This window comes from Conger conger, chromosome 1 (assembly GCF_963514075.1).
Source record: "Conger conger chromosome 1, fConCon1.1, whole genome shotgun sequence".
In the NCBI taxonomy this organism is placed as follows: Eukaryota; Metazoa; Chordata; class Actinopteri; order Anguilliformes; family Congridae; genus Conger; species Conger conger.
Window position 1 is genome coordinate 1,944,390 of NC_083760.1, and position 17,024 is coordinate 1,961,413.

A 17,024-nucleotide genomic window follows, 5' to 3' on the forward strand; every position below is an offset into this window, starting at 1 on the left:
TAGAGCTTGTGAATAGCATCACTGACTCCCCTGAATGAGTTCAGAAATAAATATCAAAGAACAGTGTCGTATCACATTCAAAACAAAAAGGTATGCAATTTATCACAACATTTCCTTAATAACGTTACATATTCACCTCACACAGGTTGCATGTGTTGTGGCTTTCTATTTCTCCATTCCCTATATAAAGGCAATGTGAGTGTCATTAATGATTACTAAATGTGCTATAAATCCTTTTGGCAGGCCTGCCGCTCCCCACAGATAATGACTCTCACCAGGAAGTTTACTGAACAAGGCAGCATCAGTACACCAAAAAGGACTCAGCCAACACAAACGGAGAATGTTTGCCATCACATGCCATGTCTATCTGGTGACCTCCCTTTATTTATAGCGTCCAAGGTGTGAATCCAACGGTATACTTCCTCCAATGAAACCGGATCACCTAGCTTTGCAGCAGCAGCGAGAGGCCAGAGAAGCATTTGCTGAAATGATGCATAAGGCAGTATATCACAGATGACCTTGCCGATGACCATTGTGGAATGTGAACAGAGAATGTGGAATGAGGGTAAAGCTAGAAAAAAATATGGTGCAGAAAGATCTTCAAAGAAGGACTTGAAAATGAAAATGGACTATTTATATATTTATTAATTTCCTGAAAAGATAGTCTTGCAGTTCTCTAACTCTCTTCAAAAAGCACAGCACTGTTATTTTACTAAATGTGTGCATATACCCAGGCTTTTCTCAAATGTTTTATTGGCTCTAGCCAATTGATTTAATGATACAATTAAACACAATAATATCAGGAATATAGATCAAAAGAGACTGGAAGTTCTGATCACCCGGATGTGACTGCATAAGCCTCTGAAAAGTGGCAGGGGCATTACTCAACCCAAACATCATTCTACTAAACTCATAGAGCCCTGTGGGCTTTGTAAAAGTCACTGTGGTGTGATGGCACCAGCCAGTATCCGCTGGTGAGGTTGGAAAAGAACCTGCCCTTCGAGAGCAGAGTGCAAGACTCTTCTACCGCGGGGCCAGGGGAAGGCATATTTGGAGGTTACACTGTTGAGTTTACGATAATCTATGCAAGATCTTAAAGTGCCATCTTTATTGGGCACTGAGACAATGGGTGATGCCCAAGAGCTGGTGGTCTTGCGGATCACTCCTGCCTCCAACATGCCTTGGATCAATGTACGCACCTCCTGGTAGAGATTTGGTTGGGATTGTCAGTGGTGCCTGCCCTGTGGAGATTGGGTGAAACACAGCATCGGCCTGTACACAGTCATGGGCAGACATGGAGAACACCTCTTTGTGCTCGCATAGAAAAGCATTTACCTGCTGTGTCTGTTCTGGGGTATGGTCTGCTCCACTCAGGCCCGCTGGGATGTAGACATCACTTGGGGTTTCAGGTCGCACCACCTGTTGCAGCTGGACACTCATGGTGTTCTGTGATTCCAAGATCAAGTCCACCCTCTCTGAGAAAAACATCAGTAGACATAATGTTAGCATAGCCACGTGGCTCAGCAGGGAGAACAACGTTAGACTAGTGAAGTTGGGAGTGAGCTGTTGTTTCTGGGTTTAAAGGCGCAGTATTGGTAATGTCACAGCATAAAAGTTAAACCGTGAATGTTATAAAATATGGTGCTAATAGTAGTAATAGCTGGATTATTGTTATTATTTCATTTTCTTGTTTTACTGAAATGGCTATGTCAGGATATGCGCATAGAGATTAATATCGGCTGAATGAAACTAATGACAGTATAAGCAACTGTGGTTTAGTTTCATATAATAGTATATATTTAGCATTTTCCTAACAAAGATTACTTTTGACCAATAACACCACAGATATTACTATGGTTCATAATGTATAAAACAAAAATCCACAAGCAATTTATTATAGGAACATTAGTTCTAATATTAGTCCTTAATAGTCAGCTAATATAATGAACAAGAACAAGGGACAATTGATACCTGATTGTGTAGGCTGCAGTTCCTTCATTTTTGGCAAAACATAATAACATAGCAGCATTTGTGACTCATCTGTCCATAGAACATAATCCAAAAAGGCCTGGGGTTTGAAACTCAGGACTTTTCTTTGGAGTGTAATAATGTGCTGGAGACCATTTCCACTTCTGACCAGAGTCTTGGGGTGTGAGTTGACCCCTTTAAGATCCAGTCATTATTTAAACGATTATGCATAAAGAAATCCTCAGGCCCAGACGGCATCTCTGCCTTTCTTCTGAAAACCTGTGCAGAAGAACTCACTCCAGCATGGTGTCCCATCTTCCAGAGGTCAGTGGACTCACATATTGTCCCTGCACTCTGGAAGAGATCTATAATTGTTCCAGTCCCAAAGAAACCTTGCCCAACTGAAAATAATGACTATAGACCTGTGGCTTTAACTAGTATTGTTATGAAATGCTTTGAAAGGTATATGGTATCTGTGTTGAAGGAGGAGGTGAAAGATCAACTAGACCCATTCCAGTTTGCCTATCGGCAGGGGTGGGGCACAGACGATGCCATTAACAGCATCACCCACTTTGTTATTAAACACTTAGAAGACCCCAAGTCATACTCACATTTACTATTTGTTGACTTCAGCTCCGCCTTTAACACGATGCAGACACATCTACTGGTCACGAAACTGAAACATATGAGTGTTAACCCCTTTGTAATTAAATGGTTTTTTTTCTTTCTTAACCAATCGAATTCAGCAAGTCAGAGTCAACAACACCCTTTCGGGAGCTAAATCGATGAGTACAGGTGCCCCTCAGGGCTGTGTCAGTTCACCGGTTCTTTTCACATTATACACAAATGACTGCAGGAACAGCTGCCCCAGGAATCTTATTTTAAAATTCTCAGACGATACTGCTATCCTTAGCCTGCTGCACAAGGACACACGTCCCACAGCTTACTTTGATGAGATAGAGAAGTTTGTGCATTGGTGTGACACTAATCACCTCATCCTTAATGTGAGGAAGACTCAGGAGATGATCTTAGACCCCAAGCTAGTGGGGGAGCATAGTTCTATAGTGATTCATGATGAACCAATTACTCAGGTCTGCTCATACAAGTATCTGGGTGTTCATTTAGACAACACATTCAGCTGGAATACACATTTGGAGAGTCGGTGCTCACGTCTCCAGCAGAGACTCTACTTTCTTCGTAGACTTAGAGTACATGGCGTAGACAACAGGATTATGTTTATTTTTTATCAAGCTGTGCTAGAGAGCATGGTCAGGTATGGGATGTCAGCATGGTATGGCAACCTGACAGTAAAATTAAAATCTAAGCTGATGCGTCTAGTACAGACTGCCATGAAGGTCATGGGGAGGAAGGAACAGCAGTCCCTCCAGTCCATCTAGGAACAGTCTGTCTCTAGTCAGACGCAGAGAATACTGTCTGACCCATCCCATGTCCTCCATAGTGAATATGAGCTCTTGCCCTCAGGCAGACGGTATAAGGTACCTAGATGGAAGCTTAACCGGTTTAGATATTTGTTTGTGCCTACTTCCATCAGATTTTTAAATACTGTATAGTTTGTCAGATTGTGTCATGTGTGTTTGTTAGATAGTGTCATGTGTATTCAAGAGATGGTGCAATATATGGGATGGTGCAATATAAGGATTGGTGCAATATATGGGATGGTGCAATATATTGCAATATAAGGGATGGTGCAATATATGGGATGGTGCAATATAAGGGATGGTATGTGTACTTTTTGTAATGTGTTGTCTGTTATCTTCTTTGTAGAGCCATTGATAAGACAAATTTCCCTAAGGGGCTTTAATAAAGTGTATCGTATCGTACCTCTTTGTGCTCGCATAGAAAAGCATTTACCTGCTGTGTCTGTTCTGGGGTATGGTCTGCTCCACTCAGGCCTGCTGGGATGTAGACATCACTTGGGGTTTCAGGTCGCACAACCTGTTGCAGCTGGACATTATTTTCATGTGTTGTTGCAGAATACAATAAAATATGAGCACCTGGATATCACAAAGTGTCATTATTCAAGTGTGCAGGCAACCTTTTGATGCCGTTTCAGGTATACTGGCAATGTACCCAGAGTGTTCAGCCTCTCTGGCACCCTACCACCATCAGTGTTGACCACAGCCCTGGCCACTAGTCAGGAACAGTCTTGCTTGGCTTAATCAGACAATGGCTCCACCAGGTCCAAGTACAAGTGTCCTCCAGCACCCCCCCAAACCCTTCCCATGAATACTACTTCCTGCTTAGGTGGGGCAATAATATTGTACAGTGCACACACATACCCCACTTCACCATCTGATTGGGTAAACCTGGAGGCAGGCAGATAGCCAGCGCTTCTCTGCACGCTTGCTGGCCCACTGGGTTGGCGTGGAGGGCTAGTCCGGTCTTTAACGTGTCATCCTCCAGCTGCCTCGGATAATATTCTCTCCCAAGAGGCCTGGTGTCTGTAGGAGACAATGATCTTTCACAATAATAATGCCACATTTTGGAAGTAGAGTGGTGCCAGTGCCAAGATTTACCTCCATACAGCCAACACAAGGATCCTGTTGCCCATCGGCTGCCTTTAGCCTCAGCCAACACAAGGATCCTGTTGCCCATCGGCTGCCTTTAGCCTCAGCCAACACAAGGAGCCTGTTGGCCATCGGCTGCCTTTAGCCTCAGCCAAGCGGAGGGGCCTTGGAGGCCGGCTCCCAGCTCACCAAATAATTGACGGAATGTGCTTTGTTTGAGCATGGAGACTTGTGAGCCTGTATGAAGGATAAAGGGACTATCTTCTCCTGACATCATTACCTTGACAACTGGCCAGTCTCCACTGAGGCCTCTCTGCACACATTGTAAAAGGTCGGCGTTTATATAGCACCTTTATCCAAAGCGCTGTACAACTGATGATCCTCATTCACACACACACACTCACACAACAACAGCGATTGGCTGCCATGCAAGGCACCGACCAGCTCATCAGGAGCATTTTAGTGTTAGGTGACTTCCTCAGGGACACTTCGACACACCTAGGGTGGGATGGAACCAGTAACCCTCCGACTGGCAGCCAACAGATCTTAGCCAATGTCGCCTGTCGCCCTCATCTGTGGCCTCTGGCAGAGGGGATTAGTAGTTTAAAGGCGGCTGAGAAGAAGGCTGATTTCTCCGTCGTGGGCAAAAGCGCTGAATGTGTCCAGAGGTTTGACACTGGTTACGAAATTGGCCTTCCTTGCTCATCATACTGGAACTGGTTGACTGAGGGAGGGGGAGGGGTGCTCTGACTAGGCCCCTGATAAACACATCAGCACAAACTTCCTGGGTCATCCTACACCTCACACATTGCACAAATATTTGTCCTCAGTTTCAGATCTGTAGGGAGTGCACTCCCATTCTGGGGTATTTAAGAGGGTACGTTGCACTGGAGACCAAATAACTACCAACGATCTACCTGCGAACCTGCTGCCTTACTGACAGGTGAGTTTACAGATGAGATCTACCTGTGAACCTGCTGCCTTACTGACAGGTGAGGTTACAGAATAGATCTACCTGTGAACCTGCTGCCTTACTGACAGGTGAGTTTACAGACGAGATCTACCTGTGAACCTGCTGCCTTACTGACAGGTGAGTTTACAGACTAGATCTACCTGCAGATCCACCTGAAAAGCTCTCTATTAGCAATCTGACCAAAATTAATGATGAAGCTTTTGAAAGCTTTCAACCATTTAATTGAACATTAGCTGTGGTCAGTTTCACTGTTTATTTCTCTGAGAAAATGTAGCCATGACGCAATGTTGTGTCCTATGTTTATAAATTGCTTAACCCTAAATGGGGTAACCCGTGATCTTCACATTGAATTCATCTCTTTGTAAAAAAATATTTTATATGTTCAAGAGTTATGTTCCTTCAAGGGTCTCATCATTGGTGGTTCATGCTGGCTATCTGGTTACTTAAGCTAAGTTAGCTAGCACACATTACCTTCATAATGCTTTGCATTGGAAGAAAAATCTGTTGTGTCAAATTCATGAATTAAATTGAGGATGCACCACGTAGAACCACATGTCAACTCAATATTTGTTTGAAGATTTGACTTGTGAAATGTACATTTTCCCCAGAATACTTCCAAAATGTACTTGGTCTCTGCTCAATAATCTCTCCCCTCTTTTCCAGGATGAAGGTGATAATCTTACTTGTTCAGATCTTGGCACTTTCAGCCGTCAAGTCAGGCTCAGTTCCTCCAGGATTTACAGAAGGTACACTTCACCCCATGCAAATGCACTGCCATGGAAATTACCTGTACATGAAAGTGTACAGGTGTTTTGCTGAAAAAGTCTTCATCAATCTTTATCCATATCTATTTGGATCAGTTGTCTGAAATTAATGTTCTGAGTGAGATAAAAAAATTGGAGTTTGGAAATGTTGACCAAAGGCAAATGTTTTTACGACTTGAATATAAGTACAATTCAAGTCAGATACTATTGCCACTGACATGATTTAACTGAAGTAATATCAGACCTTGTGGAATTTAACTTCATGTTATTGGTTCACTAAACGTTTAAGCATGAAAGCCAGCTTCACATATCAGACTCATATTATGCCTGACAAACCTTTCCCTCAAACTCATAAACCCAATGAGCCAAAGTGATCCGATGGCCAGTGACTTACAGCCTCTGCCGTGGAGAATTTGGCTGAACACCCAAAGGCATGATGGGTAATTTCACAGTACTGCTGCAGTTGCACAGGACACAGAGTTTGTCCAGGGTGCTAATAAAGTAACAGCATTTTACAGCCATGTTGGCTCAATTGTGTTAATTTCCCCCTGCAGAGAACGTGGCTTTACGCGGCAAGGCCACTCAATCAAGGCTTCCATCAGGCCCTGGGGCAGTGTTCAGCCTGGCAGCCTATGCCATTGATGGAAACCGAGATTCTGATGCCAGGCATGGGTCCTGTGCCCACACCGCAATCGGCCCCGACGCCTGGTGGAGGGTGGACCTGCTGAAGTCCTACTTAATCACCTCCGTCACCATCACCACCCGAGGAGACTGCTGTGCAGAAAGGATCGGTGGAGCTCAGATCCTCATCGGCGACTCCCTGGAGAACAACGGCATCAATAATGCACGGTCAGTAGCCATCTTTACACGCAGAGCCTCATATTTACAAACACTTTTTTGAAATGCCTGGTCATCTTCATAATGTCTGTCTCACCTCTGCAATGCCCTCTTTCTATTTGGGGCAGAGCAGATAAGTGTGTCCTTCAGAGAGAGAGAGTGCTGCCAACAGCCCCCTCTGTACAGAGTACAGACCTTCCCACAATTTAACTCCGCAGAACAGACCAGAGTACAGACCTGCCCACACTTTAACTCTGCAGTACAGACCAGAGTACAGACCTGCTCACACTTTAACTCTGCACTACAGACCAAAGTACAGACCTGCTCACACTTTAACTCTGCAGTACAGACCAGAGTACAGACCTGCCCACACTTTAACTCTGCAGTACAGACCAGAGGACAGACCTGCTCACACTTTAACTCTGCAGTACAAACCAAAGTACAGACCTGCCCACACTTTAACTCTGCAGTACAGACCAGAGTACAGACCTGCTCACACTGACAGATCATTTCCATTACCAGCCCATCCGCATGATAAGCTTCCCCCTCATCACACGCTAGCTACTGTAACCGAGGCAGCATCATATTCATAGTTAGGACTATTAATAATTAGACAATTATTATTCAAAATAAGACCAAAGTCAATGAGCCACTTAGCAATTTTGTTCTGTTCCCTCTTGCAGGTGCAGCAAGATTGAAACTATGAGAGCAGGAGAGACTAAAACCTTTCCCTGTCCCGGGCTAATGGTGGGACGCTACGTGACGGTGCATCTTCCAGGAAAGAACTACCTTCAGCTCTGTGAAGTGGAAGTGAACGCTTTGCTTTCTCCCGCTAATGTGGCTGATACCACATTTAAGGCTGGTCATTTTAGCCCAGAGTAGTCTGTAAGAAATTGGGTAAAGAAATCAATCTTGGGCTCAAGTTTTATTTCCTGCTTTTCATGTACGCAACACCTGCTGGAGTTCTACTCCTGTTCTTTCTTTAAGTCGATTTACTGTTTGATTTTGTTTGTAGCGCATCAAATAAAATCTAATTTAAAGCATTGACTTGCATGTTGTGTGTGCGGGCATCGGGAATTAGTGCTAGCACATTTCGAAACCGTTTTTCTTCACATGAAGAGAAAAATAGTCCATAGCACATGGATAAAACAAAACTTAAAGCCACATCGATTTGCCTGGAAATAAAGGGGAGATATCATAAATGTAGCTGATTAATCTTACAACACATTTATTAGAGGCACAGAGCTGTTTAGCCATATGAAAGACAAATCAAGATTACTAGCAGAGTGGCTAGTGTGCTCCTTTGAAATAAGGATCTCTCTCTGCTAACGTTCACGTAAGTTTGTGAACGCTAGCTAACGTTAACCAGCCGACTAATGTTACCCAGCTTTACTAACGGGATACTAACATTAACGTTAGTTGTCAACACTGGTATTAATCAATCTGATCTGGCTAGATTATACCTTGAATGAAGTGATCAGAATGCACCCTTCTGATTTGTGAAGGCAGGAAATCCCTCCAGTTTATTTTAGCTAGCCATAAATTCCTCCTGGCTTAGTTTAAGCTCCTCGAATCCTCTAATGACAGGTTACAATAGTCATGGAGAACAAGCTTGACTCCCACACCTGCACCTTAGAGTACAATAAACTGGGTAGCACCTGGCACTGAATATGAAGCCAGAAGTAACACCTACTAAATGTCAGGCTTCAGAACAATCGAACCAGTAGCGAACTCGGAAGTATTTCCAATAGAAATATTGGCAGATGGGCAAGGACAGGCAAGGATCAGAAGGTGGCAAACAGGGAAGTAGAAGATAACACAGTATATAGTCAAAAGTCCTACACGAACCTCCACCTGTGAAGGATATAAGGTTGCTAAATGACTGTAATGTAATGTAATTATATCAAATTACAGGCTAAAAGTGGTGAAACCACTTACTACATTTAAGGGGCCCATTACGTTTTATCATGGTTGTTTGATACATTTTCCATTAAATTAATTAAGTAATATCCATCCATCCATTATCTGAACCCGCTTATCCTGATCAGGGTCGCAGGGGGGCTGGAGCCTATCCCAGCATACATTGGGCGAAAGGCAGGAATACACCCTGGACAGGTCGCCAGTCTATCGCAGGGCACACACACCATTCACTCACACACTCATACCTATGGGCAATTTAGACTCTCCAATCAGCCTAACGTGCATGTCTTTGGACTGTGGGAGGACACCGGAGTACCCGGAGGAAACCCACGCAGACACGGGGAGAACATGCAAACTCCGCACAGAGAGGCCCCGGCCGACGGGGACTCGAACCCAGGACCTCCTTGCTGTGAGGCGGCAGTGCTACCCACTGCACCATCCGTGCCGCCTAATTAAGTAATATATATATTTTTAATGTGTCCTGTGTTTTTTCAGGTTCCCTTTGTCTAATATGACTTTTGGACAACCTGGATGGGCGAAAACGACTTTTTCATAGCATTGCGCATCTACATAAATCTGTTATCGAATCCTTTTGACATTAATCTTTTGAAAGAGAAAAAAACAAAAAACATGTGGGTTTAGTATACTATTTTATGCAAGTATGGACATACTAATACCGTTTTGGCATTCTAAATTGTCAGCTAATTTCAGACGTAGCGCCAGAATAAATATTCAGGTAACGTTCAACTACACGCAGCAGGTTTAAACAGCAGATGGCGACATGCCATTTGAAACTTTACAAAGATATTTCCGGGCACGAGGCCCAGAGTATTTCCTGGTCCACAGAAAGGGTTGCTGATTGAACAGAGTTGAAATAAGAAGTTCCTGTTATAAAACGTTTTGATTGAGAATGGAAGTAATTTCTAACCAATGAATTACGTAATATTTTATCTCCGCCGGTTACAAAGAGAGAATTTACTGTCATGGTTACTACCCACATGTGTCTGCAGAAATACTAACATTTACTTCAATATGGTTACGGCTTAACCTGACTGAGGTTTTATCCATGGTTTTATACTGGCAAAACTCCCAGTCAGCATCTTAAAATACCTTTTGAATTCCAAATCACAAGAAAACATTTCACTATTTCACATTTAAAATGAGTTTGCAACACTATGAGTATTTCATTATACGGAGGGTGAGAGACATAGACGTTAAATAATAACTTGCTAATAATTTAATTCCACTGTAGTAGTTCATGGTATACATCAGTGTAAAGGATTGTTAGTCCCCTAATGTTTACTGATTTTTAAGAGGAGGATAATTTGTCACTGAATGAAAGTCCTGGATTATCGCGAACATGACGTAGCATAAATGTTTATTAAAAAAAAACACAGCTACTGCTTCTATGTTTACACCACTGGTGATTAATGATGGTTCAGCTTGTGACTTTGCAAGTGAGCATGTCTCTAATTTTGGTTTAAGAAGTTTAAAAGGAAGTGAACATTGACTGAGTATCTGAGCTGAGGGTGAGTGTGGAAGGTTCTGGTCTTTGTGAGTTTGTGACACCAGTCTGCGGGGTTGGTCTTAGACTCGCGCTCTCCCACACTGAAAGCACCATGCCTGGGGTCCTGTTCATGTGACGTCCTCCCCGGGTAGTATCCACGAACATGAACACAGGGAGATGTTTTCAAAGGCAGAAAAGATGTAATATTCTTCCATCTCGCCGCAGATGACAGCCAACTTTTCTCACTCATAATTATAGTATCCCAGCATGACGCTGCATTAGCTAATAATGATAATAATAACATATAATCACACATTCCATCCTTTTATCAAATTCAAACACAATTCATATCTTAGATAGCCGTAATTAATTGTAGTGTAGCCCCAGTTTACAAACAATGTAACACACTATAACCAGACGGTAGGTAATTTGTGTCTTGTAGAAAGCAGAGGTTGCCACATCATTGGCTGAGAGTGCATGAATCTGGCACTGATATGGTCATTCCATGACAGAAAGGCTCAACGACATGCTTTTATTTGTACATTGCAGTTTGATAAGGCTCAAGCAACTACCATAGTTAATAAAGGAGGTTGCTACTCAGATCAAGGTTCAAACATTTACATAGGTTTCAATTTTTTTTTTTTTTGCCATCGATGCTTTAAATGCTACTCTAAAAAAACTATGTTGTTGGTTTCTGCTCTTGATGAGGGTAGACTGCAGCACCCTCTATACCTTTGTGTGAGCGTATTTCTACGATGATATTTCACTTCAGCTCGTGCCAAAGAACCTGCAAACTGGCCGACTATAACAGGACACAGAATGATGGTTTCATGTTTCCTGCCGTGGCCGGGGCTCTCCTGCTCCTGTGGGGTGTCCGGTGTGGACAGTTTAAAGTTTTCTCGGTTGTAAACATCAGGGTGCCGCCGGCACTCATCGACACGCAACTCCCCTTCTCTGACCCCCCTCCCCCTCCGTCTGCCTCTGCTCTTAACCAATGTGATGAACATGCTCCCCCTCCGCCTACCTCTGCTCTTAACCTATGTGATGAACATGCTCCCCCTTCGCCTGCCTCTGCTCTTAACCTATGTGATGAACATGCTCCCCCTCCATCTGCCTCTGCTCTTAACCAATGTGATGAACATGCTCCCCCTCCGTCTGCCTCTGCTCTTAACCAGTGTGATGAACATGCTCCCCCTCCGTCTGCCTCTGCTCTTAACCAATGTGATGAACATGCTCCCCCTCCGTCTGCCTCTGTTCTTAACCAATGTGATGAACATGCTCCCCCTTCGCCTGCCTCTGCTCTTAACCAGTGTGATGAACATGGGAGAGGGGCCCTGTGAGTCAACACACACCCACCACAGACGTCTGACGCAGAACATCTGCCGCAGAACATCTGATGCAGAACGTCTGATGAAGAACATCTGATGCAGAACGTCAGCATTCTGTCTTCCAGCTGCTCTCACTGCTCTCTGTCCCAAACACACACACACACACACACACACACACACCATATACATGTACACACACACACACACACACGCACACCATATACATGTACACACACACACACACACACACACACACCATATACATGTACACACACACACACACACACATCATATACATACACACACACACGCACACCATATACATGTACACACACACACACACACACGCACACCATATACATGTACACACACACACACACACACACCATATACATGTACACACACACACACACACACACACCATATACATGTACACACACACACACATCATATACATACACACACACACACACACACACACACTCACTGCTCTCTGTCCCAAACACACACCATATACATGTACACACACACACACACACATCATATACATACACACACACACACACACCATATACATGTACACACACAAACATCATATACATACACACACACACACTCACTGCTCTCTCTCTCTCTCTCTCTCTCTCTATCTCTCTCTCTCTCTCACACAAACACACACACCCTGTGCTGTGAAGCAGAGCCTTCGCACGGTTCTCCTCCACTTCCTGACACCACTTGTGCCTGTCAGGACAAACCCCACGTGCACACAGCCGCGGCCAGACTCCATCCGGCTCTGGGGACTGCCACAGAAAAAACACGTACACACACCACGACGACACACACACACACACACACACACACACACACAGAGTGAGAGACACACACACACAACGGCACACACACAAGAGTACAAGTATGAGTCTGTTTTTTTTAAAGGTAGCAGACCCCACAGTGGAATCTGCATTCGTACACACACTGGCTCATAACGTCGTTTAGACTCACATCCCCGGGCGCTGGCTGTATTAAAGCCTGGGGCTTAAATTTGGGTCTGCTGTGTGGATGAACACCCAGAAGCCATGTTAACTTGCTGAGAGAATATTTTGCTGTTCCATAGAAACTACATTCCATTCCAAATATTGACTTTAATGTTGTATTTACATGAAACACAGGACAGTGTGTCTAATTAATGCCATATTAACATGTTATAAATTGCATATTATTCAAGGACATGTAAAATGGTAAGCGCCTTTATAAAACGCCTTTATCCAAAGCACTGTACAATTGATGCTTCTCATTCACCCATTCATACACACACTCACACATCAACTAGGATTGGCTGCCATGCAAGGCACCAACCAACTTGTCAGGAGCATTTGGGAGTTAGGTGTCTTGCTCAGGCAATTGCCAGATGACCATACACACACACCATATACCTCTTACCTCCTGAGCCAATGTCGTACAGGTAAACCACCTTTTTTTTTTTCTTCAGATTTTTCCCTTTTTGGTAGCCAATTGTACCTCGTCTGATTCAATTGGAGGTAGTCGTATTAGATGTACCGCCCGTACCCCGTCCCCCGGCGGCCCGAATGAGAGCGACACGTCTTCTTCAAGCCGTCTCGTCTCGTGCCCGTTGCCGTGATTCCGAGGTGCTTATTGTGCAGCGATCTAATAACCCTGCCAAGTCCCTCCCTCTGGAGCAGCGAGCCAATTATTGCTGCCCCACGTGAGCCGGCCAAACTTGGCTTTTTGGCAGGACCGAGCATCGAACCCCGGTCCCCGGTGTGCAACAGCAGCAAACTGCAACCGCAAGTCTGCTGCGTCTTAGCCTGTTGCGCCACCGCGCACCACCTTTTTGATGAGCATGTGCATGGGCATATATATGTGTGCGTGTGTGTGTGCGTGTGCGAGTGTATGATTGTGTGCCTGTGAGCGTATCCAGAATCCACAGTGAACGTCCTGTAAGAGATTCTGATTTTCATTAAAAAGGGCTAAATCAGCAAATCAGCTATAATATAAATATATAATTATAATATAAAGTTATTTCCCACTGCCAATCTCTTCACATTTCATTCAAAATAAACTGTCATTTAGGAAACAGAGAATTCCTGAGCTTTAAATGTAAAACAACAGCGCCCTCTTCTGGTAACATGTGGAAGTACAGTCCTCCTGGGCGACAGAGCAGTGCTACTCAACCCCACGTCCTCCTGAGGTATAGAGTAGTGCTACTCAACCCCACGTCCTCCTGGGCGACAGAGCAGTGCTACTCAACCCCACGTCCTACAGTGTCTCTGAATGCAGGATTGAAGCTAATAAAAGTTATATTTAAATGTGCAGGGTACACACAAACACCACAGCAATGGGAATTGGTCAGAACTAGTGGGATGTGTGTTGGGGTGCTAAGGAGATGTGTGCGGAGTGTGTAGGAATGATTATCATGCATTCGATGGATGTCACTGTTGTATAGGTAGCAATCTAAGCTAAGATACTGAGATACAAGGGTACACATGCAAGCTAACGATCTAAGTCAAATCAGACATAATAATAATCTGAACAGGAGGAGAGCAGTCAGTAAGAGCGGTCAGTAAGAGTGGTCAGTAAGAGCGGTCAGTAAGAGCAGTCAGTAAGAGCGGTCAGTAAGAGCAGTCAGCAAGAGCAGTCAGTAAGAGCAGTCGTCTGGCAGTCGGAGGGTTGCCGGTTCTGATGAGCTGGTTGGCGCCTTGCATGGCAGCCAATCGCCGTTGGTGTGTGAGTGTGTGTATGAATGGGTGAACGAGAAGCATCAATTGTACAGCGCTTTGGATAAAGGCGCTATATAAATGCCAACCAGAACCAGAGGAGGAGAGGGGAGATCTCTGAGCAGGAGGAGAGGGGTTGTCTCTGGGCAGGAGGAGAGGGGAGATCTCTGAGCAGGAGGAGACTCTGACAGTTCCTGCCTAAATTGGGGAGAAGAGCGGTGGAGCAGGGGCCTCGAGGCTCGTCTTAGGGACAGTGTTTATGTTCGTGATGTTCTGGCCGGCTCCAGCAGCCTGACAGGAGACAGCTTGGTCTCACGTGTGCGCTGAATATACGCCACCTTTCTGTCGTCAGGGAAAGCAAAAAAGCGAGTCTGGTGTTGGGCCTTCAACAACAACTTCCACTTCAGTGGTCTTCCTCCGTCTTTTTTTTCTGGTTAATAATGAACCAGACTGTTGACTTGGGCATGCCCAGGGATACTGCAATGATCCTGATTGATTGATTTTAATTTCTGAGCCTCCTGACGGCAGCTTAATTTGCATCTTCCTTGTGTTGTCACATCCCAACAACAATCTCCAAAGGCAATTACAAAGTCTAGAATCAAGGCGAGACATCAACAGCTCTCTTCTGCATTCACTAATGACACAAATTATGTCTATGAAGCCAATTCGAAAAATACTTTTTGTACCTTAGAAATTGGGGTACCATGTACAAAAGGTGCTAAGCGGTTCGTTCGTTCATAAACTCAAATTAAAACTCACGGTCTGCACTTCAACCTCATTGCCACTGATTCCTTTCAAACTCAAAGGGCTAGAGTAGAGAACCAAAAAATGTGCCACTGTCCCATGAATTGTGGTGCTCGACGTATATCCCCTCTGTAATTAACGGCCGATTATAACGCTACACGGAGCACGTCGTGGACGGCTGACAGGGAGAAGTCTGGAGTCTCCACTCATTGCAGAAACTACGTAGGAGTTGATCTATGGGCATAGTTTTCAATCAGCAAGAAAGTAAATATGCCGGGGATTACAAAGGCGACAGGATCTGAGAAACACTGAGAAACTGAGAAACACCATAGTCAAAAATTATAGAAGCAAACAAACAGCCATAGCAGAAACTACGTATGAGCGATCTATGATCTACAGACATACATTTGACCCAGTTTGTGTCAGGTAGTCAATGACGGGGCCCCACTGGAAAACAAAACCAATCACTGGACAACAGTAGATTTAGCCGTCACGAAACGCCCTTCTTTTGAGTAGCCACTCAATGGATATCGATAGATTACAAATACAAAGATTCACTCATTATCTTGCATTGTACTCGGAGTACTGTATTTAACTGTGAAAGGTCTTTACACAACGGTATTTTAATGTTAAAATATTTTAAGGCAAACTTTGAATGTTTATTGTATTTTATATTCTCTAAAACCATTGCCATAAGCTACCTCAACAGACCAGCGGTCTATGTGTGAGTTTTGTTTTATCAGCGAATCTGTGGGAAAATCTAGAGCAAACACTCAAAAAAGAGTGCCATCATTTTTCCCAGTTATTTCAAACAGGCTACCAACTACAGGTCAGCGTTCACGTTATACTATAAAGTATGAAGAGCCATAACAATACCAACTAGATTAGGTTATTTAGAGATTCGGGCTACCATACTTCAGCGATCATCACCTAAAGTGATTCTCGAACGGAGAGACACAGTCAACAAGTCTCTGTTCCGTACGCTGAACTACCATCGCCGTCTGCAGGTCGGGAGAGGCAGAGTTTGCGAACAGGGCGGGATCTTGTGACTCACGGACTTCCTCGACGGCGTAGTAGCGCACAGGATCAGTATATCATTATTCGTCATTGTCGAAGGTTAGAGGGAAAGAGAAGAAAGCAGACGCATTGTACGCCCATTTGCCACTCGCAGTAGCGACCAGGCTTTGCACACCGCTGGGTTTGAATGTCTGGAGACGGTGCGCGAAACGGGAAGGGCTGCTTTTCCAAAGAGGAGCTGGCTGAAGTGTCTGACGTTTCACCGGGTAAGAAAAAACATCACATTTAATACTTTAAGGGAAAAAAGTTTGTTGTCACAATACTCGCAAAGATCATGTTTGTATATGTTAGTTGGAAGTCCTTCCTTGATCGCTTATTATCTGTAGTATAGAAACGTTACCCGTCGTTCGTGGATGATTGCTGCGTGATTTTCTTGAATTCTGTAAACGGGTCGCAATTTCTTAAATTACTAGACTTGAAACTAACTGTCACTTAAATATGGTGTTTTGCAAACAAAATAAAATAAAACGTTTCTTTGGTTTAATACATGTCTGTAAGCAAGCATTTGCAAGATGTGCAATTTCATTTCATCAATGGGTTGACCCAAACCTCCTGGAGTCGTGAACGCTGTGGACATAGTTTTCATCACCAGAAACTTAATATGCCGGGGATTACAGAGGCGACATGATCCAGACGAATCCAC

At 44.1% G+C, this 17,024-nt stretch overlaps 2 protein-coding genes across 2 annotated transcripts in view; one reads left to right on the top strand and one right to left on the bottom strand.

Moving 5' to 3' along the window:
- LOC133123803 (fucolectin-1-like) overlaps nt 1-17,024 on the bottom strand; it is a 125,245-nt gene that overhangs the window by 51,665 nt on the left and 56,556 nt on the right. The gene's annotated exons all lie outside the window — the stretch shown is intronic.
- On the top strand, nt 5,399-7,952 carry LOC133133108 (fucolectin-1-like; the record flags this gene model as incomplete). The annotated part of the gene is made up of 4 exons (XM_061249104.1): nt 5,399-5,439; nt 6,133-6,215; nt 6,788-7,082; nt 7,754-7,952. Coding segments are annotated over 4 exons (618 nt in total), but the record flags the coding sequence as incomplete, so codon positions are not given.